We start from the raw sequence: 27,495 nt of genomic DNA on the forward strand, positions 1-27,495 counted from the left end.
GGGACACGGGAGGGGACACGGACACAGAGAGGGGACACGGGAGGGGACACGGACACAGAGAGGGGACACAGGAAGGGGACACCGAGCGGGGACGGGGGAGGGGACACAGACACGGAGCGGGGACACGTCTCTTAGCGGACCCCGCACCGAGGTGATTCCCCAGCTCAGGAAACGCCAGGAACGGCGGTCACATCTTCACCCCTCTGCCACCGCACTCGCACGCAGCTCGTTCTGAGCCCCGGGGCTCCAACACCAATTCCCGTTTCCAAAGTCAATGACCGGAGCTCGCATCCACCCTGCGGAAAGGCCGTGGCTGAACAGAAGCTTTGTTGTCTTTAAATAATAATTCAAGGCAAGGATACAATAGCAAAGGGCTCCCTGGAGTATTTGAGCTGCTTCCAGAATTAAGGCACCGAGTTTGAAGCGTTTCCATTCGAGCATCAGAGTGCGGTCAATAATGCAGCTGGGTTTTAAGTCACTTAGTGCTGAATAAATTAACCCAGTTATTTCCCTTCTTCCCATTCCACAAATCCAGGGCAGCCCCGACACAAAATCCTAAGGCTCTGCAGATCCTTGATGCATCACTCGAGCTCAGTTTTCTATATTGATTTTAAAGTCATCATTTTAAACTCTCCAGGGGTTTAAACTCAGTGAGTTCATCCCATAACCTCAAAACCATTTAAATGCAGCTGCTGCTTGGAAGTTGCACCAATTTCTCTGTGTAGCTGCTGCACAGCTTCAGGGTGAGCATCATGGCACTGTCATCATTGGCTTTTTAGGGAGAATTCTTTTCATACCCAGAGCAGGAGATCGTGAGGATGGAGCCTGAGAAGGTTCTGTGCAGGTAGAGGAATAAATGCACTGTAAAGGCTTGAGGAAACCTGGAAAGAGCTGGAGCAGCTGAGCTTCCCTGTGGGTTACACTGGTGAGCAGGCAGGGAGAGAGTCAGGAGAACAGCAGCTCCCATCAGAACTGGCCTCATTCTGGGGCCATTAATACCTGCAGGAAAGGCTGTCACTGGAGTAATTAAAGAGAAAGCAGAAAATGAAAGAGTTAACAAGGGGAATCCACAGAGTGTTGTGTTTCTCTGCAATAACTGGTGGCAGTGGATGGAGCAGAAACTCCCACCCTGGGCTCTCCCAGCAGGAAAAACGCTGGCACAGGGCTGTGGGAGGGGTACTGGTGTCCCAAAGTGCTCCCAACCCACACAGGACTGGGCAGCCCACTCGTGTCTGTGCTGAGAAACGTCAGAAATCAAGTGCTAAGTGTGTTAAATGGGCAAGAGAGACACAGCAAAGTATCACCTCTATCAGCTTATTTGATCTCTTCGTTAAAAAGCAAGTTCAGGTTGTGATAACAGCACATCTTGCCCAATCAGCAAACATAAATCCAGTTGAAATGCTAAAAAAAAGGTCACATCATACTTGGCTACCTCTACAGTGCAAACAGAGGCCATACACACCTGATCCCATAAACATTTCGGGAAAAACCAGCTCCTGAGTGTGGAAAGTTGTGCCCATCTCGTGGGTGACAGCTCTCCCATTTCAGCAACATCGGAGGCAGTTCCTGCTTACAACACTAATTGGGAACTTCCTATAAACATTGTTCATCTCTCTCTACAAGGCAAGAAATCCAGAACAAAAACAATGTGCTATAAAAAAAAAAAAAAAAAAAAGGAGAATGCTTGGCTGTGTCATACTCTATAAATATTTCTGAGCCACCATAAAAAAAAAAGAAAAATAGTTCCGATGTTGTAACAATTACACACTTCAGACTCTTAAAAAACAAACTGGTGTTTAACCTGAGCTCTCAGCTATAAAAATACCTCTGTTAATCTTGGCATAATTCTGTGTTTTATTTCAAGATAAAATACATTCCTGCAGAGTCAGATCTTCTTGCCACTTGTGGGTCTTTCAAACACTCAGGAGGACCAAGGGAAAAAAAAATGAGGTAACTTTCCATTATATCTGCTGGGTCAATGTCTTCAGTCCTCACAATTACCTCTGTGTTGGAACCAACTTCTTCCTCTGCAGAAAATGGAAAAGATTTTTATTAAAAAGCAGGAACATTTCCTCTGAAATATCTGAAGCAACCACACTTGTGTGAATTTACTACACAAATTTTCACACTGCGAACAGAATAAGAACATGGAGTAAAATATAAAGAGGAAAAGGTAAACAAAATACTTCACAGAAAGGGAACAGTCTCAGGGCCAGCACTGGGATGTTGGGAAATAAAAAACCTTTCCAGTTGGCTTTCAGGAAAGGAGTGATCTTTGTGCCCCAGGCCAGCCACTGAGTCACCATTTATGAGCACTGGCACATGGTGCTGTGTCCAAAACTGGAAATAGCCTTCTCCTCACTGCTTTCCTCCTGAGTTCTTCACTCTCCCCCACCCAACCTCTCTCTAGAGGCAAAACAACTGACTGATGAGAATGGCTAAATCATTGGCAGCTAGGGAGGAAACTGCCCTGATGTTTGTCAGTGCACCTGCCCTCAAATGAGTTTCAAAGCAATTTAAAACCAAACAAACACAACAAAAATCAATTCAATCACTTCTGTCTATGAAACTGCACAAATGTTTGCTTATTTCTGGACCTGCTCTGCTTCAGATCTAACTGATCATGGTGATTCAGTGCCCTTTAACACAGAAAGAAAATGAGAATTATGCATTAGCCAGTGACTTGGAGAGCCCCTCTTGCCTGTCATGGATCTACAGTGGATTGTGGTGTGTTTGTTGCACCAGCTCTTTCTCACTTGAGGCAAATGTGATTATTTCTGTAGGCTCAGCGTGCTCTCCCCACTCTGCTGCCTCAGCACGGGGCTCAGCACTTTTGGGGATTTGCTCCTGAAGCTTTGTAACATCAGTGGTTTCAGGATGCAAGTCACAGTGCTGGCTTCACCTATAAAACCCCAGGCTGCTTTCACCTCAGGGCTGTTCAGGAACAGAAGAGCTCTCTCAGAGCACAGGGAGGTTTGGCATTGCAGCTGCTCAGCACCCATCTCCCCAGGTGCCCCCTCAGCTGCAGTCCCACGGCTCTCAGAGCAGTCTCAGTGTCTCCAGGCTAATGCAGAGCCAGCAGAACACAAACCAGGCTGACTCCCCTCCCCAGGGCACAACCAGCCAGGGACTGCAGCTGGGATATCCCAGACCTGAGCACCAGCTCCCCACGGGATGGAGGCTGATCCTGTCACACAGTGTCAGCCCCAGCTGCCTGTGGGGTAACCTCCCTTTGCAGGCACCAGCTTGGGCTGTGTCAGCACTGGGAGATTTATTTTCTTCTTCCTTTTTTTTTTTTTTTTTTTTTTTTTTTTTTTTTTTTTGCCAGTTTCTGTCCTCATTGTTGCTGGTTCTTATTCAGTTTCATGTGGTATTCAGGATTTTAACCATATCTGGTTACTCTTTTGTCCTCAGAACCAGACAAGGTGGTGCCTACTGCAAGCATCCAATCCACAATAGGAGAACAAATAATCAGAGAGTGAGAAATTTCCTGTTTCAAAAAGAAAAAAACAATCTGCTGTGGGCAAAGCTGCTTTGGATATTCTGAAACAGCTCTATTCAATACATTCTACTTTTGGGGCTCTGAGCCCAGGAACAGGATCCTAAAACAGCCCTTGGCCTTGGCACTGGAAAAACCTTCCCAATCTCTCATTCAACAATGTTCACATCCTTGATCCTGTTATCTGTAACACACAGAAGGGTTTTAACTACAATAAGGAGAGTGCAGGTACTGGGGAATGAAGCTGTGAGATCTGACTGCCCTGAGGATGAGGAACACCCTTCACAAAAGTTTAATTATTTGGCTAAAGGAACTACTTGACTTAATATCTGTTTGCTGTTACAGTACTCACAAGAGTTTTATTGGAAATGCACTTAGAATCCTGTGCAAGGCCCATCTCAAAAATCCATAAAGGGTATTAATATTGCAGATGCATTTATAAAGAGGGAAGCAAACAAAAAAAGATCAAGCTGAAAACACTTTCATGCTCAGGGAACATCACAAAAAAAAAAAAAAAGAAACTTAGCATCTCTTTCTTCTGCAGCAGGTAACTGGCTTCTGTGAAGAGTTCTGTTGTTTCTATTGTAATGTAAAAACATCACATGGAAATCAAAGGACTCAGAGAATAAAATTTCCAGAGCTGCCAGGTTCAAGCTGCTGAGCAGCAGGGGTACAGTTCTTAATTCCCCCTTCTCCTCCGTACCCCAGCAGGGCACAGAATCCAACATGTGCCACTTCCCCCTGATTCAATTCCAAAGGCTGTATCTCATATTTATTCCATTCTAAAGCTCAGTTTAGAACAGCCCCAGGTGAGCCTGGTTTTCAGCACAGGTTAGCTGGCCTGCATACATTAACTCAAACATGCTTGACGAGTTTTTGCCCAGAACTGCTCTGAAAGGAGATCAAAGTTGCACAGATGTGGCTCAGGATCTGCTCCCGCCACTGCACACGAGTTTGCTTCATTTTCTACCCACTAAAGCTGAAGGAGAAGCCAATTTCCAAGCTCAAAAATGCAGCATCAGATCCTAAAGCAGAGTCATGGCAGACAGAGGAGCTGAGCTGTGACGTGCCAAGCAGTGAGCAGGAGCCAGACAGCTGATGGGGCTGGGCAAGAGCCACAAGCAAGCCCTGTGTGCAGGGAGCTTTTCAGGAATCCTCCTACTCAGGAGGCTTTGCAAAAGACTAAACTGCTGCTGTCTTTGCCACTGAATGAAATCCTGCAGAGGAACTTCTGAACAAAATATCCTTTCAGTTTCTGCAAAGGCTGGCACACAACCTTTCCAGTCAGGCCCAGCACAGCAAAGGGTTTATGGTTGTGAATGTTATAAAAATGGCTTTGTCTGCTCCTTACAGCAACGTTCTTCTGGCCAGGTTCATCTGAGGCTAAAAGGAGTGCAACTTTTTAGAGGGAGGTGAAACGTGTGAGGATGAAGATGAGGGTTCAGCACTGCTCTGAAACCAGGAGCCTAAATCCTCCCTTTGGGATATACACCAGCACAAGTGTGCTCATTGCTGGGGACAAAAGGTACAATGTCCTTGTCAAACAAGGTAGAAATTCTTATGGATATTTACCCAGCAAACAACTGACCCTTTCTCTGATTACTTCTGCTGCCCAAATACTCAACAGGAACTTTATCAGCACTTGTGCTCATAAAATAAACTGCTATGACAGCTACATACAGGTTCTTTTCTTTGACTACTGAATATAGTCTCTGACCCTGCAATGAAGGAGCTAAAACTACCAACCCACAAGAACTCTGCCTTTCTTGAAGCTGAGCTTCTGGTTTAAATTCACACCAAAGTATCCTATATATTCCCTATACTGCCCTCCTTTCCATGAATATTACAATAAACCAGTTCTGACTGAGAGTCTCTGGGACAGCAGAGCAGTGAGTGTGTGCTGAGCCTGAGAAATCACCTAATTTGCCTCAGGTCAGAAAGAACCAGTGCTCACTTTTTTCTAGACCTCCTACAGCTTGCCCCAAAATGACTTCTGCCTTCCATCTGTTCAGACAAATGACAGGAGTCAAATCCTGTCATGACCTTGAGCAGCCAAACAGAATCCTATAAAAAATTCAAGCACTAAGGCATGCAGGAAGTGTCTCTTCATAACCAACATCCTCCTCATGCTTTGCTAATGCAGTGCAAGCCCAGCATAAGGGAAAGGATGTTCCCAGTCAGCATCCCTGAGACCCCACCCTCATCCTGGGAGAGCAATCTGTACCTTGTTCTTGTTGGTGGTGTTGGGAATGCTTGTGTGGAGAAGGCTGAGCTCCAGATCCGTCAGCATCTGTCGGGACTGGGCCAACGAGCGCTCCAGCTTCCAGAACAGGGAACTGGTGTCCTGCAGGACACACACAGGGAGCCAGAGTTAGGGAAGGATCTTTTTTTTGGAGGATTTCAATGGATTATAATGCACCAAGAATCAGCATTTTGATTTGGAAATGTTTCTGTTCAAAGCACTGCAAAGTAACAGACTGTGTCTAACTGCTGGTGTTTCTGATAAACACAGAGCTCTCTCCTAGTGACATTTCAAACAGATTTCCACATGCAGGTGTATTAAGCACTCACAAGAGAGGTGCTTCAAGGATAGAGGGGAGAATAAATGAGAAAGAGAAGCAGAACAGGGAAGAAACCATGTCCAATAGCTTCTGATAACTGCATCCACGTGTACCCAGATATTTAGTGGAATTACCAATTAGCCAGCATTTTCCTCAAGCTTTTAATTCTAAAACTTTATTAATTTTTTTTTAAAACTAATTTATACCTATGTTGTCCAAGACATATTGAGGCAACTAGGAGCTGTTTTTAAAAAAATATGTTATCACCTTTGCCATTAGCCTGCTGTCTCACCATTTGAGTCCCCAGTTGTTCCATGCCTGGAGACATTTGCATTCCTACCATCAGTCATAATTGCCCATAATTCCCCTCAAAATCAGTCAAGGACATTGTGCAATAAGGTACTGACTGTGTTCATGCAGTATCTCTTTGTTGGTTTGGTCACTGCCAGGTCATTGATGTCCAGAGGGGAATCCAAATCAGATAATTTCCCAGAACTTTGAGTCTTGTTGCTCTTCTCAGAGGATGCCAAGAGAGGAGAAGCCAAGCGGAGGGAATCCAGATCCACGCTTTCTTCACTGTTAAAAAAAAATTAAGACATTGGCAGAAGCAGCATCACCATCCTTTTTAAACTTTCAAGGGGAAATCATGGCACAACATAAATAACTGTGGGCCCTGGGCCAAGGAAAGCAAGAAGCTTGGGAGATTACCCTGCTCCTCAGAGCATTCCCATGCTTAACAGCTCCCCTGGATCACTTTCATCCTCTGAGGACGAGGGTTTGACTTTCAACCAGTCCCAACCAGCTCCATGACCAAGTGTTTGAGTGTGTATTTAACCTTGAAAGAGCACACAAAAGACAAAACTTTGTTCTTCCCAATTTCTGCTACTCACTCCCTTCTCACACCCAAATCCTTTTGGTTCTAATCAACCATTAGGCAAATTCATATTTGTAGGTGTACCTTTCAAAGGAATTTCACAGTTTTACAGTCATCTCATGTCAGAGATCACAGGAGAGCTTTCCCAAAGAGGCTTGGATTTATTTATTTTTAAATATAGGAGCAAACCACATTAATCAACTTCTGAACATGACAGAAGCAGAGTGCTAGCCCTGCCTGGACTGGCAAACAATGAAAAAAGATGTGTATTTTAAAGCAAATATTGTCTTTGAATTGATGACATTTCAGTAGATACTCTTTAGATACTTAATTTGGTGTAACAGTGCATTCCATGCCTGGCAAGACTGTTAAAAATAGGTGCATTTTAACTGACATTCAATCTAGGAAAAAGCCCTCATGAGAGCTGCCAGCTCATGAGTGTCTGCTGTGTCCCATTTCACTTCTCCCATAAAACACTGGGATAAAACAGGCTCTCTTTTAAGAGAGAAAAGCTCATATCTGTGTTTCTGACAAGGAAAGGTTCTGTGGAAATGTGAGGGAACAAGCCTGCAACAGGGATGTGAGGAGATGAGATGAGCAGGGAAAACACTCAGGTTGGAAAGGAAGGGGACACAGGTTTGATTGTGAGGCAGGGAAATGGCTCAGGAATGGGTGGTTTAGTCCAGCCCAGGCAGACTCAACAAGTACCTGCTGATGCTCCATCTGTAAAATGAGAATTGAGATAAAAATCCAAAGGCAGCAAATGTTGGCCCAACATAAATGAAGTCACCCAGTCAGAGCACACAGAAATGATTCCTGCACTCTGGGATTTCACAATCCCCTCTGCCATTGGGGAAGGCATTTGACTGTTAACAGCCTCCTTGTTGGCTGTTCCAGAACTCAGGAACTCATGGCAAAAATATTTGCTGGGATGACAGGGAGGTGCCAGCACCCTTCCCTAAACACAAACTACATCATCAGCACTCTGAAAGCAGCAATGGAAAACTGGAGGATCCAGATCCAAGTCCCAGGAGGAATGCTGTGCTGGTCTGTGCCATTAATCCCTTCACAGAAGCAATGCTCCTGCCTTCCTCCCATGTAGGGTGAGGATTTATTGCCTGCCAAATCCGAGTCAGCAGAGGCTGGAGAGCAGACAGTCAGGGATTTGCACTGAGCCAATCCATCTCCAATTAGCAGGGCCCCAGCACCAAATGTGGCCATCAAGAAAAGTGGAGAGCTCAGCAGCAAATCCCAGATGGGTAGCACAGCTGCCCCCTACCTGGAGGATACCTTCTAGCTGCACTGCCCAGGTTGAATTTGTTCCTTTCCCCCTTAAAATTCACTCAAGGACAACACAAATAGGGCAAGACAAAAAGTGAAAGCAGCTTTCATGATGTAGCCTCAAAAGGGATTTAGAGATGGCAGTGTGTTACTGGTGCTGCTGGGGAGCTGATAAGGAAGGTCAGGGTAGGCAGAAGGGGAGTGGAGTCTTTCCAATGATTTATAGGCAGTGGAAATTAGAGAGAGCCCACATGGAGAGTGAAGCTCAGCTAAGGCACATGGGAATGTGCCAGGCCAGCATTCTTTTTCAGTGGCTGCCCATTCACCTTGTTTCTGAACAGGTCTGTCTCACTGCAGCAACAATTCCTACAATATTTCTGTTTCAAAAGCCACACAGAATGAAAGCACCCATACATCAGATCCTTCCATTCCATAACATTAATCTGTTTGGATGCTGGGCAGGCTTGCTGGCAAACACTGTGAGCAGGTTTAAACAGCTGTTCATTTACTGTGCTTGTCGAACCACCAGCTGGAAGGCTCCTCTCCTCTGGCTAGAAAGCAGCTATGAAATTGCTGTGAAACTTCAGAAATCCTTCTAAAATAGAGCTGGGTAAATCAATTTTTTGAACAGAAATAGGGGAACCAACACAACAAATCCACAGCAAGTCCCAGCTCTGAATGCCTTTGCTCATGCAGGCACAAAGCCACTTCTGTAAATGCAGAGCAGGTTTTTTATCTCGGAGACATTCCAACATCACTGAGGCACCTGGGTCTTCTTGTGACACTTCTCAGCATTAGGAACCTCATCCTGCTTGTCCCCAACCACATGTCCTTCTCCTCCCACAGCACAAACAGAAGGATAGAGTCCCACGAGCTGGAGAGTGGACAGATTGCTGTCCTTTAAATCTTGCCATCTCATTTCTTGCCCTGCCAGAGGCAGCAGCCTGTGCTCAGAGCTGTGCCCTACATTCCTGCCCAGCCAAGATGTGATTTCTCAATAGAAGTAACACAGTCACTAAAGCATCACACAAAACCTGCATCTGTTTCTTGCCTCACAGAAAACATCACTGTACAAGTCCAGCTCTGATCAGAACATATTTTACCCATCAGAGTTATGAGCAACACCTGGGATTTCAAAAAATCTTAAAGATTTTCTCAATTAGTTTATTTGGCTAAGTTATATGGTATTGCAGCTTATCCTGCCCACACAGCTCTTGGGGATAAGAGAGGAGAAAAAAAATAAATGCATAAAAATAGAATCATGATACTTTAAGAGCTATTTTTATTTTAAATTTGTTACTTTTCAGGTTGAAAAACTAAATTTAAAACAGCAGTTACTCTAAACATATCTTGAGCTAATACTGAGAGCTTATACACCTAAATTTCTATATAGTCTAGCTTATGCTTATTTCTTAAAGGCAACAAACTCATAACCTTTGTGAGCAGGTACATTTCATCTCTTGTGCAGTCTCCAAACAGCTGTAATCTCTTCCACGGCTTGTATTTCCATCTCTCTTTTTGGGCTTGAAAATCTCCAGCCATTCCAGATCTGAGAGTGGCTTCCACTGTGTGTCTTTAATTAAAATGAAGTTACTAATACTGGACTCAGAGTCAGACTTGCAAGTGGCAGGAGTCTCTGTGCTTTTTTGGCCAGACTCAGTGTCAGATCTCTCTTCCCAGGTTTTGTTTCCATTATCAGTTTTGTCAGACGTGGTGCTGCTCTGGATTAAAGTGCTTTGCAAATCTACACGAGATTTGATTTTAAGCCAACGATCATATGAAGGCAAAGACACCTCAAAGGTTTTTTGGTCTCTGCTTTTCACTTCATTCTCTCCAATTTCCCTGTTTCTCAATGGCCTCGTGTTGTTTACCTCATGAAATTTTTCACTGTCTAGCTCATCAAAGCTTGATGTAACATCCTGCTTTTCTCCTTCTTCCACAGGCAGGGCCAAGCCTTTCACAGCCTTTTGACAGTGGTTTAACAACGCTGAGGCAGTTTCCAAGTCTGAAGCATTCAGTAACTGTCTATTATCTACTTCACACATCTCAGGGGTGGCTTTTACCCTACTTGCTGGAACTGGTGCAGTTCCACACTCCTCGCACATCCCGTGGCTGCCCTCAGTCCTACCCTTGTCTGTCTTGCTGCTGGGGCTTTCAGAGGCAGAGAATGTGGCCCCTGAGCTACAACGGCACGACAAAAACAAGTCAGAAACACTGCAGGTAAAGAGCATCCCCAAGTGCACTCCTAAAGCTCTACAGAACACAGGCTCTGCCAGGGTTCTGCAGCAGCTCACACACCACCAGGCAGCTGTACCCTGCCAAAACCCCACAGAAAATCTGCCCAGATTTGGCTGTTACTTTTCAAAACCAGTCTGAGAGTTCCCTCATGTTATAATCACAGTATGGTGATTCTGGCTGAACCTCCAGGGTGTGCACCAATTCTCTAAGTTTACTTCCTAAAATAAACTTTGCTTTTTAAATAAAAGCAGTAGGGAGCCAGGTTAACACCCCAACCACCAGACTATTTCACTTTCTAAAAAAAATCATGAGCTGTCTGGCCTGCTACAACACTTGCTCTGTGCCTGATGCCCATGGTCTCTCCTGACCAAATAAAACACAAGGTATTGACAGCTTCACTGCATGTTTGTGGTCGAGTCCAGCAAAGCCATCCTGGCCCAGCACACACCCCTGCTAGGATGTCAGCTGGGGCTCAACAGTGAAGTCTCTCTTTGAGGACAAACTATTTAAGTAAAAAACATTTTAAAATGTCTTTACCTCTTTCCACTCGATGCATTTTCAAGTTTTTGCCTGGACTCCTGAGAGCTATCAAAGTTGACATGGAGGAAGTGCAAGTCCCGCTGCTGTTTCACACAGACCTGTCAGAGGCAGTGAGGGGCACTGGTGAATGTCTGGGTGCAGGAAATCATCACCAGGTAGTACCAAAAACATCCTCAAAATGTTTTTATAAATCAATGCCTGTAGTCAAATTATTGACAAAGACTTCCAAATCTAAGAGATCATCTCTGCATATATTTAGGAAAATAATGTTTTGCAGCAATAAACAGAATTTCTATTTGAAGATTAGAATATTCTTCTAAGGTGGAACACTGAACAATAAATAAAATATCATTACTGTTACCTGATATTTAATACGTGTTGTTATAATGTTGTTCACAGCTACAGAATTACAGGACATGGGTGATGATCATGGGATTTGGCTTGGACTGCAGGGGATTTTTTGTGAGGCTAATGGAGAAGGTAACTACCCATCAATTACTTGCAATTAAAAAATGGAACATGCTTTGAGAACCTCAGCTGAGAGCAGGTGAACACACAGGGTTTAGGTTGTGAAAAACAGACCTGTCAGGACACTGTGTCCCTTACTGTGCTGAGCTCACCTTGGGCAGGCGTGGTGGTCCCAAACCTGCTGCCCTTCATGTCACTCAAATGAAATAAATCAACATTCTACAGGGATCTCAGCAAGGCACAAACAGATTTTTGTTCCTTAATGAATACTATGTAGATCTAACTTTTTTTACAGTGCTCCACACAGGTCTGATGCTCCTGCAAATGCTCCTCTGACCTCAGGGCAGGAACACAACTGGGGCTGTACCTGTCGCAAACTGGACAATTCCCTCTCAATCCGCACTTGCTTCGACTTGGCAAACTGAAAAAGTTGATCCTTCCTCTGGGCTTCTTCCACTGTTTCGAAAGATAATAATTGTTTTTATTACTTCAGGTGAACAGACACAAAGTCAGTGCATTGTTAATGCTGTGTGTGCAGCAGTAGGACGTGGTACTGAAACAAACCAAAAGCATTTTCCTAAGATCAATGAGACCTGTTTCTCCTCCAGATAAAATGAGCACAAAACCCACAAGAAAACAAAAATTCAAGTATTTTCCTTGTTCTTTTCCTCAGCACCTGGCTTCATTTTACTAGTAGCAATACTGTGCTTCACTCACTGATTTATTTAATGTTTTTAGAAAGGAAAAAAGGGAAAGAGAAAAAAAAAAGAGGAAAGCATAAAAGAAATTCAGTTAGTTAATTTTAATTCATGCATGTAGAGAGAAGTGCAGCAAAACAATTCCCAATTTTATTGGTTTTAAAATAATGAGACATGGCATCAGTATCTGACAAAGGTCAAACAGCAGACTAAAAATGATAGGCAAGGAAATTATCTGACAGCAGAGGACACCTTTGGCCACCTAATCTTTCAAGGTCTCTGTGGTTGTCCCCAAGAATACTGCAGTGACCTTTCCTATCCACCAGATGTTCTTCCACCCAAAACCAAAGGTATCATGGAGAGCAAGATGCAGTTTACCAAGGCCTGCATATTATACCAGCCTAAACCAAAGCCATCACCTGAAGAAAATAAGAGAGAAGAGAAAGTCTCAACATCTTCAGGAAAGTCCCCTGAGCCACTCACTCCTCCCTGTGTAATCACTTTGGTGAACTTTGTGCTTTCACAAGATTCTATAAAATGTCCCTGCAGGAGGCCCAGATATTGCTTCCACAGAAGAATGGCACACCAGGGATATGCTTTTATTAAACTGCAGGTAACAAGCTGCCTCCTTCACAGATCTCAGTGAATTGCTGCCCAGAAGTCTCTGAGCTGTCGAAAGCCAAGGCATGAAAGGCCAACTGCCCACCCTCACCTGCCAGGATGAGCTCACTCCTCAAGCAGCCATTTTCCTGTTTCAGGTGACTGATTTCTTCCTGGTTCTTGCTGCTCTCTTTCATCTTTTCAGAGAGGATGTCTGCAAAACAAAATGTAGCATTTCCCAGAGTGAACAGGAATTGTGCTGCCCTACACTAAATTAGGTGCCCAGCAGAAACATTTACCTTTCATCTTATTTACTTGGCTCATGACATCGTTGAGTGTCACCTTGAGGTCCTGGTGCTCCCTGTTGCGAGTGAATTCATCCAGCTTTGCTGTACGCAGGGCATTCTCCAGGGTTTTAAATTTAGAGGTGACCTCAGTAATCTGATCAGTTGTTTCAATTAAGGCCTTGTCCTGAAATAGGAAACACAATGAAATCTAATTTTTAATATCATGGATGGGTTTGGACAAAACAACAGTAAAGTGATCCCCAACTTCCTTCTGAGATTTTGAGGAAAAAACCCACTAAATTAAATCTTGGAAGCAAGCTTGTTTATGAAAACAAAGCAGTTTATTGCTGACCATTTTTCCCTTCTCAAAGAAGCCTAAGAATTAACCATGAGTGAGATCACCAGGGACAGAAGCCTTGTGGCACAGTCAGATTTAGTGCCCAGGAGCTGGCAGATGTTACAGATGTTACAGATGTTACCTTCATCTGAAGCATAGAGAGAAGCTCCTGCTCCCTGGCCTGCAGCTGGCCTGTTTTAGCTGACAGTTCCAAAACTGAGCAGTGGAGACTCTGATTTTTCTCCTAGTGAACAGAAATAAGTGTCAGCCATTACTTCAGTGATTCAAAGATTCCATTTTTTCCCAGTAAATGCGTCCACAACGTTATTTAAACATTGTGAGTGGCAATGCAGGATCCTGAGCAAACTGGAGAAAAGAGGACTGGAATAAAAATTGCTCCCCACTTGTTTGTGATCAAGGGTCTTAACTACATGTCTCAGTTTTGGAATGTTACAGTTCATCACAGGCACCCTGTAAATGCATGGATTACAAAACCAGACCATCACTCAACCCCTACCTCCAGAGCCTGGCAGTGAACAGATGAATCTGTGACTTTTTGAGTGAGCTCTTTAAACTTCTGTTGTGTGCTTTCGAGTGTTATCTTACTGTCATTATGCTGGGATTCTAATAACTTTAACTTTTTAGTCAGTGATTTTATAATGGCATTTCTCTCGTTCAGCTCACCTGAAAAGAAAGGAGACAAGGTTATATGTGAGAAAAGAGCTCAGAGGCTGTCATGCAATTTCTTAACTCTCAGAAATAATTCCACCTAGTGTTTTAAAATCACACAATTCAGATCTGGATTCTTATGTTGCTCTGAAGGAGGATTCCCTGGGTGCCCAGGTCAGATGGAACAGGAACTGCATGAACTGCAGGAACTGAGACTGTTCAGAGCCACCAGGTGTTTTGTGTTTGTTCAAGCTGTGCAGCAGAGCCTCGGGGCACAGGGCTCTGTAAATCACCAGCATGCTGCACATTTTTCTCTTCCCCCACATTTATTTAATTAGATTATTTTTTAAAGAATTCACAGAAGCAATTCACACATTCAGACAAGAAAGAGTCTGATCATCACAGCCCCTTCAAGATCAGATCACTTCAGCACCAGTGTGCAAGTTTAGATCTCAGAGAAACAATACAATTTAAGGCGAAAGAGTAGGAGATGGTTCCTTATGTAATGCAAAACTCTTATGGAGGGGTTGAAGCACCTGGAGATATTTAACAGACCAAGATGTCATTCTTTACATCACAGCACTTACTAGTTAACACGCTGCATCGTTCTGCTAAAGTCAGTATTTTTTGGCGATCATCTTCCCAGGCCTGGATGTGTCTCTCGTGCACTTCCACCATGTCATTGAGCTCCTTGTCACGATCTTTCAGTTCTGAAATTAAAAGCTTGAGCTCCTGTCTCTGCCTCCTAATGATGCTGTTCTTGTGATCGGGGCTAAATGCCTACAAAAGGTGAGACATGGAATGCATTTCAACACAAGGAAGTGACAAATTCTCTCATAATAAACTCGAGCGGTCTATTTTTAGTTGAGCTATGTTTCTTCTATAAATAGAGACCATTCCAAGAAGTTCCTTATGCTCGTGGTACCACCTGTGGCCCTTGACTGAAGCCCTTTGCAGAACGAGGTGGTACCACCTGCGGTCCATGACTCAACCCGGCAGCAGCACAGTGAGCACCCTCCTGCCGAAAATAGAGCCGATTGTTAACGGCACTTTCATCTTTTACCTGGGGCGAAGCAGAACGCTGTACTGATGAACTCATAGGGGACTGGGGGCCAGAGCTCTGCCAGGCATTCGTGGAGCCGGGAAGGCTTCAAGGATGTCACGCTCAGCATGGAGGCTCCCCCGCCGCACACCCGTCACGGCCCTGAGGGAGCACAAGCGGCCTTGGAGCGCACGGGCCGGGGGCGCAGGGCCTGAGGGGGGCCCTGAGCTGCCACCCCCGGGGAGCGACCCCCGCTCCCGGGCAGGGCTCCCCCGCTGTCCCGCCCGGCTGGGGCGGCCCTTCCTAAGCCCATGAGCTTCCCCTGCCCTCCGGCCCCGCTCATGACCCCCGGTCAGCCCCGGTTACCCGCGGCCGCCCCCGACACACCGGCACCGCCCGGCCCCGCCCGCCGTTGGAAGAAGCTCCGCCCCCCGCAGCGAAGGGGCCGCGGGTTCGAATCCTGGGGCTGCCGGTTCCACTCCTGGAGCCACGGGTTCGAATCCCGCAGCCGCCTCCTCACCCCGGGGATCGAGCTGCTAGAAAATGGTGATAATTAATAACGTTGTTAATACGGGATGAGTAAGAACCAGGCCGGAATATTATGGGTTGGAGGCAACTTCTCTGTCCAGGGTTAAATGGGAGGACCGTAGAGATGCAGGCAGCTCTTGAGAGACACTATTTCCAACGACAGGGATGGAGTTATCCCTCCAGACACACCCATGGTTTATAAATAGAAATAACTGAAAAAAGCAACCTTACAGGAAGGGAACAGAGTGTCTGACACATCACCCCCTTGGCATTCAGCTCACCGAGGCTCTGCAGTGACAGGAGCATGTCACTTCCAGGACCCTGCCACCAGGGAGCATTTATTGTTATTAAATGGAACAGTGAAACAAAAAGCACCAAATCGATGCTCGAGGCTGTTTGTGGGAGTACAGACAGCAGAGCTGGCACCCCACCCCAATTCTGCTAACATGGCCTGTGGAATAGTGCTCACTATTAATTTATGTTCATTACTACCACTCTTGAATGAGCTGCAGGTTAAAAGCATAAAGCCATTACAATTGCCTTATCTAGAAGCCCAGCAGGTTAGATCTTTGGAATTATGAAAATACTATAAATTTCCAAGTCATATTCACAGATTACTCAGTGTTTCCACTTAATAAAATAATTCAGTTGGCAGGGATGTAGAATGACCACTTCAGGATTCACTGTTCTTTCACTGCTAACCAACCTTTAGAATGTTTGTTCCATTCTGATTTCTAAAATTCTCTGCAGGTAAATGAGACATAAAAGTGTCTACATCAGCCACGTGCCTTATTCAGTTAAGCTCAGCAGAAAGGACAGCAGATGGAAAACAAACTTTTAATGCCTTAAATTCTTATTTTCCCATAAGATAGGTAGAGGAAAGCAGATACAAAAAACCTTAGAAACTATTCAGTGAGGAACAGTAATTTTATTTAAATCTACTTCATGCTTAAGCATGGTAGAACCCCAATTTAACTTTGGCAAATATCACAAAAAAAAACCCCCAAAAACAAAAAAGAAAACCAAGCAGCCTATACAGAACAGTGAGAATGCCAAGGACATGGGTTCTCCACAGTTTCACTGCAGAGCAAATGGATTTAGAAGCCTCACTTTTGCTATATCATTTATAACCATATAATTAAATAAAGGTAGTCCTCCACTATCACTTCTTGACTTCTCCAAGATCTTCAATGCTGTCATCATCCACCTAGGGAGAAAAAGCCACAACACAGCAAATTAAGTATTTTCTTTTTACATCCTTCAATGTACACCCTGTAAATGTAAAGAAGTGAAGAGCCCCATTGCAGATCCCCTGTTGTACACCCTGGGTGAGTGACACGTGCTTCCAGGACACAGCTGAGCCTGCAGGGCTGGGAATAAAGACAGCCCTAAGGACTTAAACCATAAAGAATTCCACTTGGGAAATGCCAGGAAAAAGCAGAGTCAGAGAAAGCCCTTGCAAATACAACTCTCAGCTTTAAATTTCAGTCCAACCCACACTGGCTGATCTCTTCTGAAGCACAAATGTGTGGGGCTTGGGGCTTTTTTGTTTGTTTTAATTTTGCAATATTTTATGAGGTGTTGAAAAATAGCATGGCAATGTAAGAATACTTAAGACACTCACTGTTAAGAAATGGTCACAAAGAAGGCACAGATATTTGACAGCTGCATTTATTCTGACATGCCTCCCTCCCTGTAGGGTGGGAATGCAACAACTGCTCTTTTATTTTTGTGCACCAATCTGTGCTGCCAAAGATGAATCCCTTCTCCAAAATCATTGGTAAATCACAGGCTAGTGTGGAAAAGTGTGTGTCTACCTGAGAGAAAGAAAGGTTCATTACCTCAGGCCACTTCTCCTGGATGACATCAATAATGTCATCTGTGAAGTCCCCCTGAATGATGATTTCATCTTCTCCTGTTACTGAGGCACCGCAGGAAAATTTCTGAGCAAAAAACCTTTGTGCTTCCTTAAGATCAATCTCTGCCCAGGGGAAAATGAACAATTTAAGTACAGTTGTTTTCATAAAAATATTTTCTCAAGATTAAAGCCAAAATCGTGTTTTAACTCGAAAAAGTAGTGGCACTTCACAGCTGAAGCTTTGCTAGAGTTTCCACTGAAAGCCAAGTCTGTTGTTTACACCCAAAACATCTGACTCTGCTGAGCTACAAATGCTTCAAGGTAGAAATTGCTGAATGTCCTCTACATGTTCTCTTGAGGTGAGTCTGCACCCTGTTTCAAAAAAACTGTAACCCTCTTTGTCTTTATTAAGGCAATAAGCACCTTAATAATTTATCCCTGTGGAAAGTCAGTGTACTTTTAGCTTTGGAACTGCTAAAAAAAAAGCACCTTGGGACTTCCATCTCACAGCTGGAAGCAGATTCCCCAGTGGAAAACAACCAGAAGAATTATGATGAGGGTAAAGGCAGGCACATCCAATACCAGGAGAACCCAAACTCACCAAATGTGGCAAGGCCACACACTCTCGTGACGTATTTTTTCTTTGCTCTGGGAATTTTAGCTATCGTAACTTTCTGTGGTACAGTCTTCTTCTTCTGTTTTATCTGACCTCTTCCACCTTTAAAACAGAGCAGAAGGTTACATGATTAATTAATTAAAGGTTACATGATTAATTACGTCATAGTTCATCAAAGAAAAAAGCATACAAGGTAAGACTTTGCCCTTATAAACAAAGAAACTGTTAACTCCCCAACACTGTTGGTAAACAAAAATGTATTTTGCACATTGTCTGAGATTGACTATTATTTAAGAAAGATCCCACATTTAAGTCCAGTATTATGGGAAATACATGTGAAATGTGCATTCAAGCACAGGTTGCATAGCAGACCACCAATACAATCAGCAAAAAAGGGCTTTTCCCCACACTTTACCAATCACTGTGTTTGGTCTAGATTTACATAACTCTAGAAATAAATTTTTCTTTGATATTTTCCACAACTATCTTAACATCCTGATGGTTTGTGTGTGAGGCAAAGCAAGCTGCTCATGCCCATTCCTGAGGCCACAAGGTCTTGCTTTGTTCAGGCTGCTGGGTTGTACAGCAGATCAAGTTCTGGACACCTGTGCACGACCCCACAGTGAACCAGGCAGGGAAATGTGAGCCAGGAGCCAACCCCACACTCTGAGAGCAGCCCAACCCCACTGCATTCAACACCACCACCTTTCCCCTGCCTGCTCCTAGGCCAGCCTGTGGGAACACTCCCCGTTTCAGGCATTTCTGAGTCAGAGTAAAGCATGCAAAATACACATTCCACTCATTAGGATTCTTCAAGCCAGATTAAGATCTCAGCTAACGTCGTGTACAGTCACCATGTTATTCCAGGGTAAGCACAGTTTCATGTTTCTGAGCCTTCTCAGCATGAAAACCTAAAGAATTTATGACAAGTAAACCAACCCCTGTGGCTGTTTCTGTTTCTAACATGCAGCACTTCTAATTCTGTTTTAATATAAACTGGTGTCTGATAATTTTTAGACAGTAAATTTCTGCCTTAAATTTCCTTCTGTGAGTTTCAGCAATGTCTCATGAAGTTTGTGCTTTTTTTCCCCTCACACTCTTATGGTCACTCTTACACCATCCTACTTAACCCCATGCTGTAAGTTTTCATGGAACTTTGGATTCTAGGAGAAAAATCACCAAATATTTTAAATTCTTATTTTAAAACCAAATACCAGACTGAAAACTAATCAGACCACCCCTCACAACAAATTAATGTTGAAATAAAATGTCCTGAAATCTCTGGGAAAAGCATCCAAGTTAGAGAACATGAATTACTGTTGTCACTAGACATTGCCTGCTGAGAAGGTAAATTAAACTGGTTACCAAGATACCAAAAATAAAACAAAAATATATGTGCCATAAAATATGAAACTACTGGGTATTAGCCATAATTTCTGGACCATTACACAGAACTGACACTGCACAGGCAAATACACATTAACAGCTCCAGAACTCTGATTTATGGTGGAAAGCATGTTAATTAATTCAGCAGAAACAGCTCCAATGATTGAAGATAAAAGCGTGTTTAAATTGTTCCACATAACTTTATGTCTTCCAAAGTTTAGAGAATGTTTTTCATTAGCACTGCTGGGAGGAGACACAGCTGCTGATGGACACACAGGTAACAGATTCAAAAGCACAAAACCAAATCCTGTTCTGTGAATGCAGAGAGGTGGAAGGAACAAAGGCAGAGCAGGGTCAGGAGGCATTACCAGAGGGGAGCAGCCTTTGTTCCACTCTGCAAGCAGCCCATGAAGTGCTGCTCAACAGGGCTCAGCACTCTGGGAGGAATGCCAGCTGATCCCAGCTGGGGAGGAGCTGCTCCCTGAGTGTGACAGTGGTGACAGGAGCCGTGGGGCACAGGGTGCAGGTCACCTCTCTCTGCCTGTCCCTCCTCTCCAACATTTCATTGGCACAGACCAGAGGGAGGAAGATATTCCATGTATATTTCCTATACACCAAAATGCAAGGAATTTGTGCCCTGCTCCAGCCCAGCAGGTGAGAGAGGGATGCCCCAAACTGCTTTGAAATCAGTACCACAATCAACTATTTAGACCTTGCCTCTCTTTTGCTTCTTCTTCTCCTCTTCTTCTCCTCCTCCCACATTTCCTTGGCCTTCTCCAACCCCAGCTTCCTGTTTAGGTGAATTTTCTAAAATGCAGCAGAAAGGAGTGAGGGGAAGAAAGAATAAAATTAATGATCAAACACCCACAGCCTTACAGGAACAGGGAGTAAGTAAAGTGATATTTTGATAAATCATTAAACTTAGTGCAGCAGCCTTTTGACTGATGCATGTTATATCTTCATTACAGTATTTGTACAAATTAGACTCCAGAAAAGCCTCAGCTCCAAGCTACAACAACAAAGCTACAACAACAATTTCAATAAAGGCTCTTGCACAGAGAGACAGAAATTAATGATAATGTTAATACTGAAATTCCAAATGCAAACAAATAAGTTCCCTATTATAAATGACCTTTCCTCCAGCCATCCACTGTAGACTGGAAATACACAAAATCCAATAAACTAACTCTGATGGGAAACAAGAGCATAGATGTTTACAGCAGGAACCTTAAGAAACCCCAAATATTATTAATAAAACTACAAATTGATTATTTAGTATTTTTTGACATCATAAAACCTATTTCAGAGCATCCAAAGCATTAACTTTCACATGATACGGCAGGAAAAGGGAAGAGATAAGAAGTGGACAGATATTTCCAAATATATCCAAGGACACATATCAGTTAGAAAATAGAAAAGACTCTTACCTACTGTAAGTTTTGCAAACTCATCTGGAAAATTCTTTTCTAACCATTGTCTGCATTTAGTCACATCAGGCATGTATTCACAGTACTAGAGAAAATATATAAGTGGAGGAATGAAAAAATACATCACAAATACACCAATATAGGGCATAATAGGACAGAAGGAAACTTGGACAACAAAAAATTACTCACCTCTGTTGGCAACGAACAGACTGGAGAAAGAAGGGGGAAAAGAAGAACAGATTACAAAAGGAATTTTTTACTTTTTACTTACAGGCTTAGTAATTAAATTCCAAATGTTGTTTCAAAGTCAGGGATGGGTTCTTACATAACTTCTGGTTATAACCACACACTGACTCAAAAACATTTCTTTATTGTTGCCACTCCACATTTTAATTCCCCTCTCATTAGACCTGTGCTCACACGCTCTGCATTAGGCTAAAACCACCACAGCAAGAGCTGCCAGTCACTGAGGGAAGGGGAGGAGAAGCCCAAGGTTGGGAAAAGCTACAGAACAAAACACCACTTCTACCTGAGGCAAAGGAGACACTGAACAAGGCACCAGGTGGTTTGGTCAGCTTTCCCTTCTCCAAGAGCTGCCAACGTCCCAAAGAGGGGACAGCCAAACCAACTGTGCAGGGCTGGTTCCTACTGTTTTCCAGCCTGAAGCAAAATGACATTCCTATCTAAAACACACCTGCCAAGACAATTTACTTCCCTTTAAATCTCACCCATAGAACTACAAACAGAATGAGTAAAGAACACTTGTAAACACAGTATAGCAGTTTAATGTATTCCATTTCTTGCTATCATATTAATGCTCAGAGTTTTTCTGTGCTAATGGCTTCCTGCAGGAAGGGATGCGTGCTCCCAGTCCTGTCCCAGTCCTGTCCCAGTCCTGTCCCTGTCCCAGCACTTGCCTCCACAGTAGAGCACCCTCAGGGGATAATCGGCGTCGGACCTGGCTCCGCTCCTGCCGTCCCCTCTGCACTCAGGGACCACGGGCTCGGCCACATCCGTGGCCATGTCACCGACCTGTGGGGCACAGGGGACACAATCAGCACCCAGGCTCTGGGTCTGAGTCAGTCACAGCCCCCCCAGCTCCAGAATCCCAGAGGAAATAGGGACAAGTGTCAAAGAGAAGGACGGGGAAATGGGAGTCAAAAAGAATGAAAACATAGGGAAAACTGCTACAAAGGATACCAAGCAGTATTGGAGTTCTAGCACATAAGGGGAAAGAAGCCAAAGAGCCACAAAATGAAGAAAAATCTTTCAGAAACCCACATGGAATTAGAGAACACGCTGGGTTAAGGACAGCTCAGTGAAATATCATGTTAAATCAGTGGCACACGAACAGTGGGGGCACTGGGGGCAGGTACCTCTTGCATATTAGCAAAGGAAAAGGGTCATTTAAATCAGTGCCTGAAGAGCCAAAATCTGATCCAAGAACACTGGGAAAAAAAAACAGAGCACAAAAAAAGGAAAGCAAAGTCAAGCCACTAACGGATGTAATAGTGGTTTACACACACGTTTTCAAGCAAGGCACTTAGATGACAGAAGTCAACAAGGAAAGAGTTTGGAACACACAGGAAATCCCCCAGGACGGTGGGAACAGACAGAACCTGTGTGAGGGAGCTTGGGGTCTCGTACGAGCCGTGCTGAGCAGCGAGGAACGCTGAGGGAAATTCCCAGGGCTCAGGTGGGTTCCGGACAGAGGGACAGGGACAGATGGACAGGTGAGGTGCTGGGTGTTCGTGAGACCCCACAGAGGCCCGGGAGGTGCCCGGTGCTCCGGGGGCAGAAGTGAGGGCGGGTCGGGAATGGTGCTGGGACACCGGACACGGCGGGGATCACGGACACGGCGGGATGAGGGAACGGGGGGATGCGTGAGGGCAGAACTGAGGGGATGAGGGAGCTGAGGGGATGGAGGGGAGCGGGGGGATCCGTGAGGGCAGAACTGGGCGGATGAGGGAGCTGAGGGGATGGGGGCAGCCGGGGGGATGCGGTTCGGGTACCTGAGGAGGGGCGGGCTCGCAGGGCGGGGCGGTGCCGGGGCTGACGGCACGGAGGGCGCCGGCAGGATGCTCGGTACAGGCACCGGGGAGATCCCTGCGAGGGGCGGCGGCGGCGCCGCGGCTCCGGAGGAGAGGGAGCGGGCGCGTGCGGGAGCCGCCCGGCGGGGGCTGAGCGGAGCGGGGTGGGGCGGGGGGCCCGGGGGCGGTGTCGGTGTTACCGGAGGCCCCTCGGGCCGCGGCGGGTCCCGGTCCCTCACCGCGCGCGCACGTGCGCCCGCCCCAGCGCCGCCGTCTCGCGAGAGGGGCGTGCACGGTTTGACCCCGCCGGCTCGCCGTACCGCGGTGGGCGGGGCCATGCGCTGAGCCGTCACGGGTTCGGCCGAGCTACGGGGCGCCGCAGCGGCCATTCCCCGCCGGGCCGCCGCAGCCATGCCCCGGTACGCGCAGCTGGTGATGGGCCCGGCGGGCAGCGGGAAGGTGAGCGGGGAACGGCGGGGAGCGGCGGGGAGCGGGGGCGGCGGGAGCCCCGTGACGGCTCCTGACGGCCGCGTGTGCCTTGCAGAGCACGTACTGCTCCACCATGGTGCAGCACTGCGAGGCGCTGGGCCGCGCCGTGCAGGTGGTGAACCTGGACCCGGCGGCCGAGCTCTTCAGCTACCCCGTCATGGCAGGTGAGCGGCCCGGGCACGGCGGGGCTCCCGGCCGAGCCCTGCCCGTGCGGCCGGACCGGTTCTGTGCCTCTAAAACGGAGCCCGTGCAGCAGCGGGGGAAGATGTGGGAAAATCGTTTCAATAAAATAACGTGTGATCCTTAAATCGGTGAATAATTCTAGTCTGGTAGCAAATAGTGCTCAGAGATGTCAGAGATGAACGCACTCTTGTACCAGGGATAACTCCCCGCGCCAGGGGCTGCTGCCCTGTGCCAGCTCCTGCTCAGTCCCTGTATTTGCCTACACCAGTGGTTGACATGTACCGGCAGTGCCTCAGCTTTGAGAACAACAACAGTGTTTGTGTCTGAACAAAGGTGATAGGAAAAGTGCATCTTGACCTGGCCACACAGCTGAGGCACTTTCAGAAGAGATTCATTAGAAGATACAGGAGCATAAGAGGAAAATCTGGGGAATGAGATGTTTCCCAGACAGTCACCAGGAACCCTCAAAACAAGTCCCAGGAAGTATTTGGCATATATTTACTTGGGGAATTAAGGCATTTGTGTAAGTTTCATGAACATAACCGGTTGTGTTTGGCGGCTGGCTGTGCCAGGGAGATCCCACAGCACTGCTGTGAAATCCTGTTGATTTTCTCAGCTGCTGAACTCCCTGCAGAGCCCATTCCCAGCCTGCAGAGCCCATTCCCTCCCTGCAGAGCTCACTCCCTGCCTTTGGTGCCGTTTGTGTGTCACAGATATCCGTGAGCTGATAGAAGTGGATGATGTCATGGAAGACGAGTCCCTGAGGTTTGGCCCCAATGGTGGCTTGGTGTTTTGCATGGAATACTTTGCCAATAACTTCAGCTGGCTGGAGGAGAGCCTCGGGCACGTGGAGGATGACTATGTTTTGTTTGATTGCCCAGGTAAGCACACGCCAATGTTTTGGTATCACTCTTCATAAGCATTGGAAAATTTGGTTGTAGACTGTTGTGATAATTCCCATTTTGTTGAGCTGTTAACAGTTGTCAGAGTCACTTTCAGGTGTCTCAGGAGTGAACTTGGTCCTGAGCTGATCTGGGTGACTGCACAGATGTTTGGTAGCATCATCAGCTGTGGCAACTGCAAACTAGCACTAACTGGAGACCAAAGGAGGAAAAAACCCCTTTTATATCTTTTCCACTTCACCCAAACACGAAGCTGCCTGAAAAGAGGGTGCTTTCCTCACCAGTTTTTATTTAAGTACAGTTCCCCTGTCTACATATAACTGTGGGCTGTTCTATTTGCTTCACATTCCAACCTGTTAACATCCTGAGTGTCCCCCAGGTCAGATCGAGCTCTACACACACCTGCCAGTGATGAAGCAGTTGGTGGAGCAGCTGCAGCAGTGGGAATTCCGTGTCTGTGGAGTTTTCCTCGTGGATTCTCAGTTCATGGTGGAATCTTTCAAGGTATCCATTTGAAATCTGTTGATAAAGTTCATTTTTATAAAGTCTGAGCCATTCAGGGAGCTGGGTTTGCCCAGAGGAAAAAATTGCCAGGTCCAGGGAGATGTGGTTGCTGTCATCAGCTGCCTCAGGCACAGCCTGCAGCAAGGACAGACCCAGATGGATGGACAGACAGCCAGCACTGTGAGAGTGCTCAGACTGGGACAGGCATTCACAGAGTCAAAATCTGACTGGGCAAACCCCAGAGCAGCCTGGTCTGACCTGGAAGTGCTTCTGTTTGAGCAGTTGTAGGAGCCAGGTAACCTCCAGAAGTCCCTTCCAACCTAAATTCTTCTGTGATTCCACGAGAGCTTTCTCAGATCCCAGAACAAGCAGGCCACCTTCCCCATTTAGCAGTAACTGTCCCAATAAAGGTTTGGGTTTTCTTAACGCCCTTTTCAGTGGCAGATCCATATTGGAAGCTCTAAAAATTGAGGGGGTACTCAGCACCTCCTTTTTCCAACAGAGAGAATGATTCCTCACATGGCTTTGTGTCCATGTTCCATATATTCATGACCAGATTTGGCCTGTGCTTGTCCTGCATGTTTGTGTTGTGCTTTTCTGTACTTTAATACATCATTTTTCATCCTCTTCAAGTTTATTTCTGGAATCCTGGCAGCTCTCAGTGCAATGATCTCTTTGGAGATCCCACAGATTAACGTCATGACCAAAATGGATTTGCTGAGCAAGAAAGCCAAGAAGGAAATAGAAAAGTAAGTTCCAATAAAATAATTACTCTGTAGTACAACATACTGAGGCAAAGTTCACTGGAAGTTGAGTCTAATGTTCCCCACAATTAAAACATGCTCTTTTGGAGTGGGAGAAGATGGATTTTGTTTATTTCAAGCAATAATCTTTAAACATTTGGGCAGGCTGGTTAGTTTAGTCAGAGTCAAAAGAATAGCTCCATGTTTGTACTGATCTCTGGATTTTTCTGTAAATAATTTATCTTGGATCTTTTGTGTCATTCTGAATGACAGACTTTCAGTGGTGATGATGACTTTGTTTCTCCAGGTACTTGGATCCAGATATGTATTCTATGATTGAAGATTCTACAAATATACTGAAAAGCAAAAGGTTTAAAAAGCTGACCAAATCTATATGTGGATTGGTAGGTACATTGCTTTTGAGCTGGTACCCTAAAATTCACTATCACTTTTTGCCTCTGTTAACTCAGTTTTTTAGTTCTTCAGACTAGCATGAGATTCTTGATACTACTGATATAATGCTCTTGATATCTGGATCATAGCCAATACATTTTCTTTGAATTCTTTTCTGTTGGCAATTTTGGGAATTTGCTGCTGTGTAGAACTCAGGATTGGTAGCCAGGTGTTCTGGGGACGGAATTGCCATTGGTTTGCAGTGTGACTTTAAATGGTATTTTAGAAGTCCAGAAAAGAGTGGTTTAAGGAAGTGGCTTTGAGTGCTGTGATTGAGAATGACCTTTGTGCATTTCCCTGCGTTTCCCTTGAATCCTTGTGCAGATTGATGACTATGGCATGGTTCGGTTCCTGCCTTTGGATCGCTCTGATGAGGAGAGCATCAACATCGTCCTGCAGCACATCGACTTCACCATTCAGTACGGAGAGGATCTGGAATTTAAAGAACCAAAGGTAAGGGGCTGTTGGTGAGAAGGTAAAAAATTAAATAGTATCCATAACAGAAGTTCTGATATAAATATGTTTTTTGCTATGCTAATAAATTGTCTTAGTATGGTTCAAAATAAGCCATGTTTAGTCTTTCAGTGACAATGCTTGTATCATCTTCATTTAGTTATAAAAATGAAATTCTTTAATATCATCTTGCATATGCAGGTTGATCAAATGGTTGTTTAAAAGTATTGCTTTGATTTTCAAAATTAACAGAGTTTTAACCTTCAAATGCCAGAAAGGACCACTGAGATCACTTAGATGTTTTCCTGCATGACTGTTCAAAGTCTCCTAATGATTCCTGTGTTCATCCCAGGAAGGTTTATATTTTTCTGTGGTTTTTTTTACAGGAATGTGAAGAAGATAAATCTCCTCTTGTGGATGAATACTTTCAAGATCATGTGGATGAGTAAGAAACACGTTCAAACTGGGAGGAAAATATTTTGTTTTTAGTAAAAAATAAAAATGAAATAAAAAAAACCCAACCCCTACCCTACACAAACACACTTGATGTTTTATCTGTAAAATAACTAATATTTATAATGGAGAGTGAGTTACATGACCTTGTAACTACTTTAATAAACATTTTTTTTTATTATGTTTGTGTGTGTTATAAAATACATAGACCAGTGTTAGTACATATAGAAAAGCAGAGCCAGAACTGGGCAAGAGGTTCAACAGACCTGCAAATCCTGCATATCTAGAGGAAAAGGCTCAGGAAAGTCTTGATCTGGCTGAAAGTTGGGGAAACTACCATGGTTTAATTCACCTCCAGACTGCCTTGGGATGAGCC

At 45.0% G+C, this 27,495-nt stretch overlaps 3 protein-coding genes across 5 annotated transcripts; 1 reads left to right on the forward strand and 2 right to left on the reverse strand.

Annotated features, from left to right (window-relative positions):
- Positions 1–323: 323 nt before the first annotated feature.
- On the reverse strand, positions 324–15,240 carry CCDC62 (coiled-coil domain containing 62). Its single transcript, XM_058037255.1, has 13 exons — positions 15,116–15,240; positions 14,640–14,832; positions 13,901–14,067; positions 13,526–13,627; positions 13,059–13,230; positions 12,872–12,973; positions 11,829–11,917; positions 10,991–11,091; positions 9,650–10,396; positions 6,447–6,636; positions 5,724–5,843; positions 1,826–2,027; positions 324–1,017 (listed from the first exon to the last, which is right to left on the reverse strand). Exons 1-12 carry the CDS (start codon positions 15,149–15,151, stop codon positions 1,998–2,000), a joined length of 2,049 nt encoding a protein of 682 aa, XP_057893238.1. The 5' UTR covers positions 15,152–15,240; the 3' UTR covers positions 324–1,017; positions 1,826–1,997.
- Positions 15,241–16,530: 1,290 nt separating this feature from the next.
- DENR (density regulated re-initiation and release factor) lies at positions 16,531–23,099 on the reverse strand. 3 transcript variants are annotated; one of them, XM_058037259.1, is made up of 8 exons: positions 22,922–23,099; positions 21,827–21,941; positions 21,099–21,118; positions 20,910–20,994; positions 20,200–20,289; positions 18,082–18,198; positions 17,464–17,603; positions 16,531–16,829 (listed from the first exon to the last, which is right to left on the reverse strand). In XM_058037259.1, the coding sequence occupies exons 2-8, from the start codon at positions 21,930–21,932 to the stop codon at positions 16,785–16,787; spliced, it is 603 nt and encodes a 200-aa protein (XP_057893242.1). In that variant the 5' UTR covers positions 21,933–21,941; positions 22,922–23,099; the 3' UTR covers positions 16,531–16,784. The 3 variants fall into 3 exon arrangements, with proteins under 3 accessions (XP_057893242.1, XP_057893240.1, XP_057893239.1); XM_058037257.1 differs by lacking the exon at positions 22,922–23,099 and adding an exon at positions 22,529–22,656; XM_058037256.1 differs by lacking the exon at positions 22,922–23,099 and adding an exon at positions 22,286–22,357.
- A 185-nt stretch (positions 23,100–23,284) lies between these two features.
- GPN3 (GPN-loop GTPase 3) lies at positions 23,285–27,300 on the forward strand. The gene is made up of 8 exons (XM_058036976.1): positions 23,285–23,398; positions 23,484–23,592; positions 24,325–24,492; positions 24,893–25,017; positions 25,651–25,766; positions 26,068–26,164; positions 26,538–26,666; positions 27,053–27,300. Exons 1-8 carry the CDS (start codon positions 23,351–23,353, stop codon positions 27,113–27,115), a joined length of 855 nt encoding a protein of 284 aa, XP_057892959.1. The 5' UTR covers positions 23,285–23,350; the 3' UTR covers positions 27,116–27,300.
- The last annotated feature ends 195 nt before the right edge of the window (positions 27,301–27,495 follow it).

This window comes from Melospiza georgiana, chromosome 18 (genome assembly GCF_028018845.1).
Source record: "Melospiza georgiana isolate bMelGeo1 chromosome 18, bMelGeo1.pri, whole genome shotgun sequence".
In the NCBI taxonomy this organism is placed as follows: domain Eukaryota; kingdom Metazoa; phylum Chordata; class Aves; order Passeriformes; family Passerellidae; genus Melospiza; species Melospiza georgiana.

Coding starts and splice junctions, on each gene's coding strand:
- CCDC62 (XM_058037255.1), bottom strand. CDS start 15,151: ATGAGTTCATCAGTACAGCGTTCTGCTTCGCCCCAG. Junction 11,092..11,828: donor AATTGTCCAGTTTGCGACAG/GTACAGCCCCAG, acceptor TGCCTCTGACAG/GTCTGTGTGAAACAGCAGCG. Junction 6,637..9,649: donor AAATGTACCTGCTCACAAAG/GTTATGAGTTTG, acceptor TTTTTTTAACAG/TGAAGAAAGCGTGGATCTGG.
- GPN3 (XM_058036976.1), top strand. CDS start 23,351: ATGCCCCGGTACGCGCAGCTGGTGATGGGCCCGGCGGGCAGCGGGAAG. Junction 23,399..23,483: donor GCCCGGCGGGCAGCGGGAAG/GTGAGCGGGGAA, acceptor TGTGCCTTGCAG/AGCACGTACTGCTCCACCAT. Junction 23,593..24,324: donor CAGCTACCCCGTCATGGCAG/GTGAGCGGCCCG, acceptor TGTGTGTCACAG/ATATCCGTGAGCTGATAGAA.
- DENR (XM_058037256.1), bottom strand. Junction 18,199..20,199: donor GAAGAAGAAGCAAAAGAGAG/GCAAGGTCTAAA, acceptor TCTGTTTTAAAG/GTGGAAGAGGTCAGATAAAA. Junction 16,830..17,463: donor TCCAGGAGAAGTGGCCTGAG/GTAATGAACCTT, acceptor TTTTCTCCCTAG/GTGGATGATGACAGCATTGA.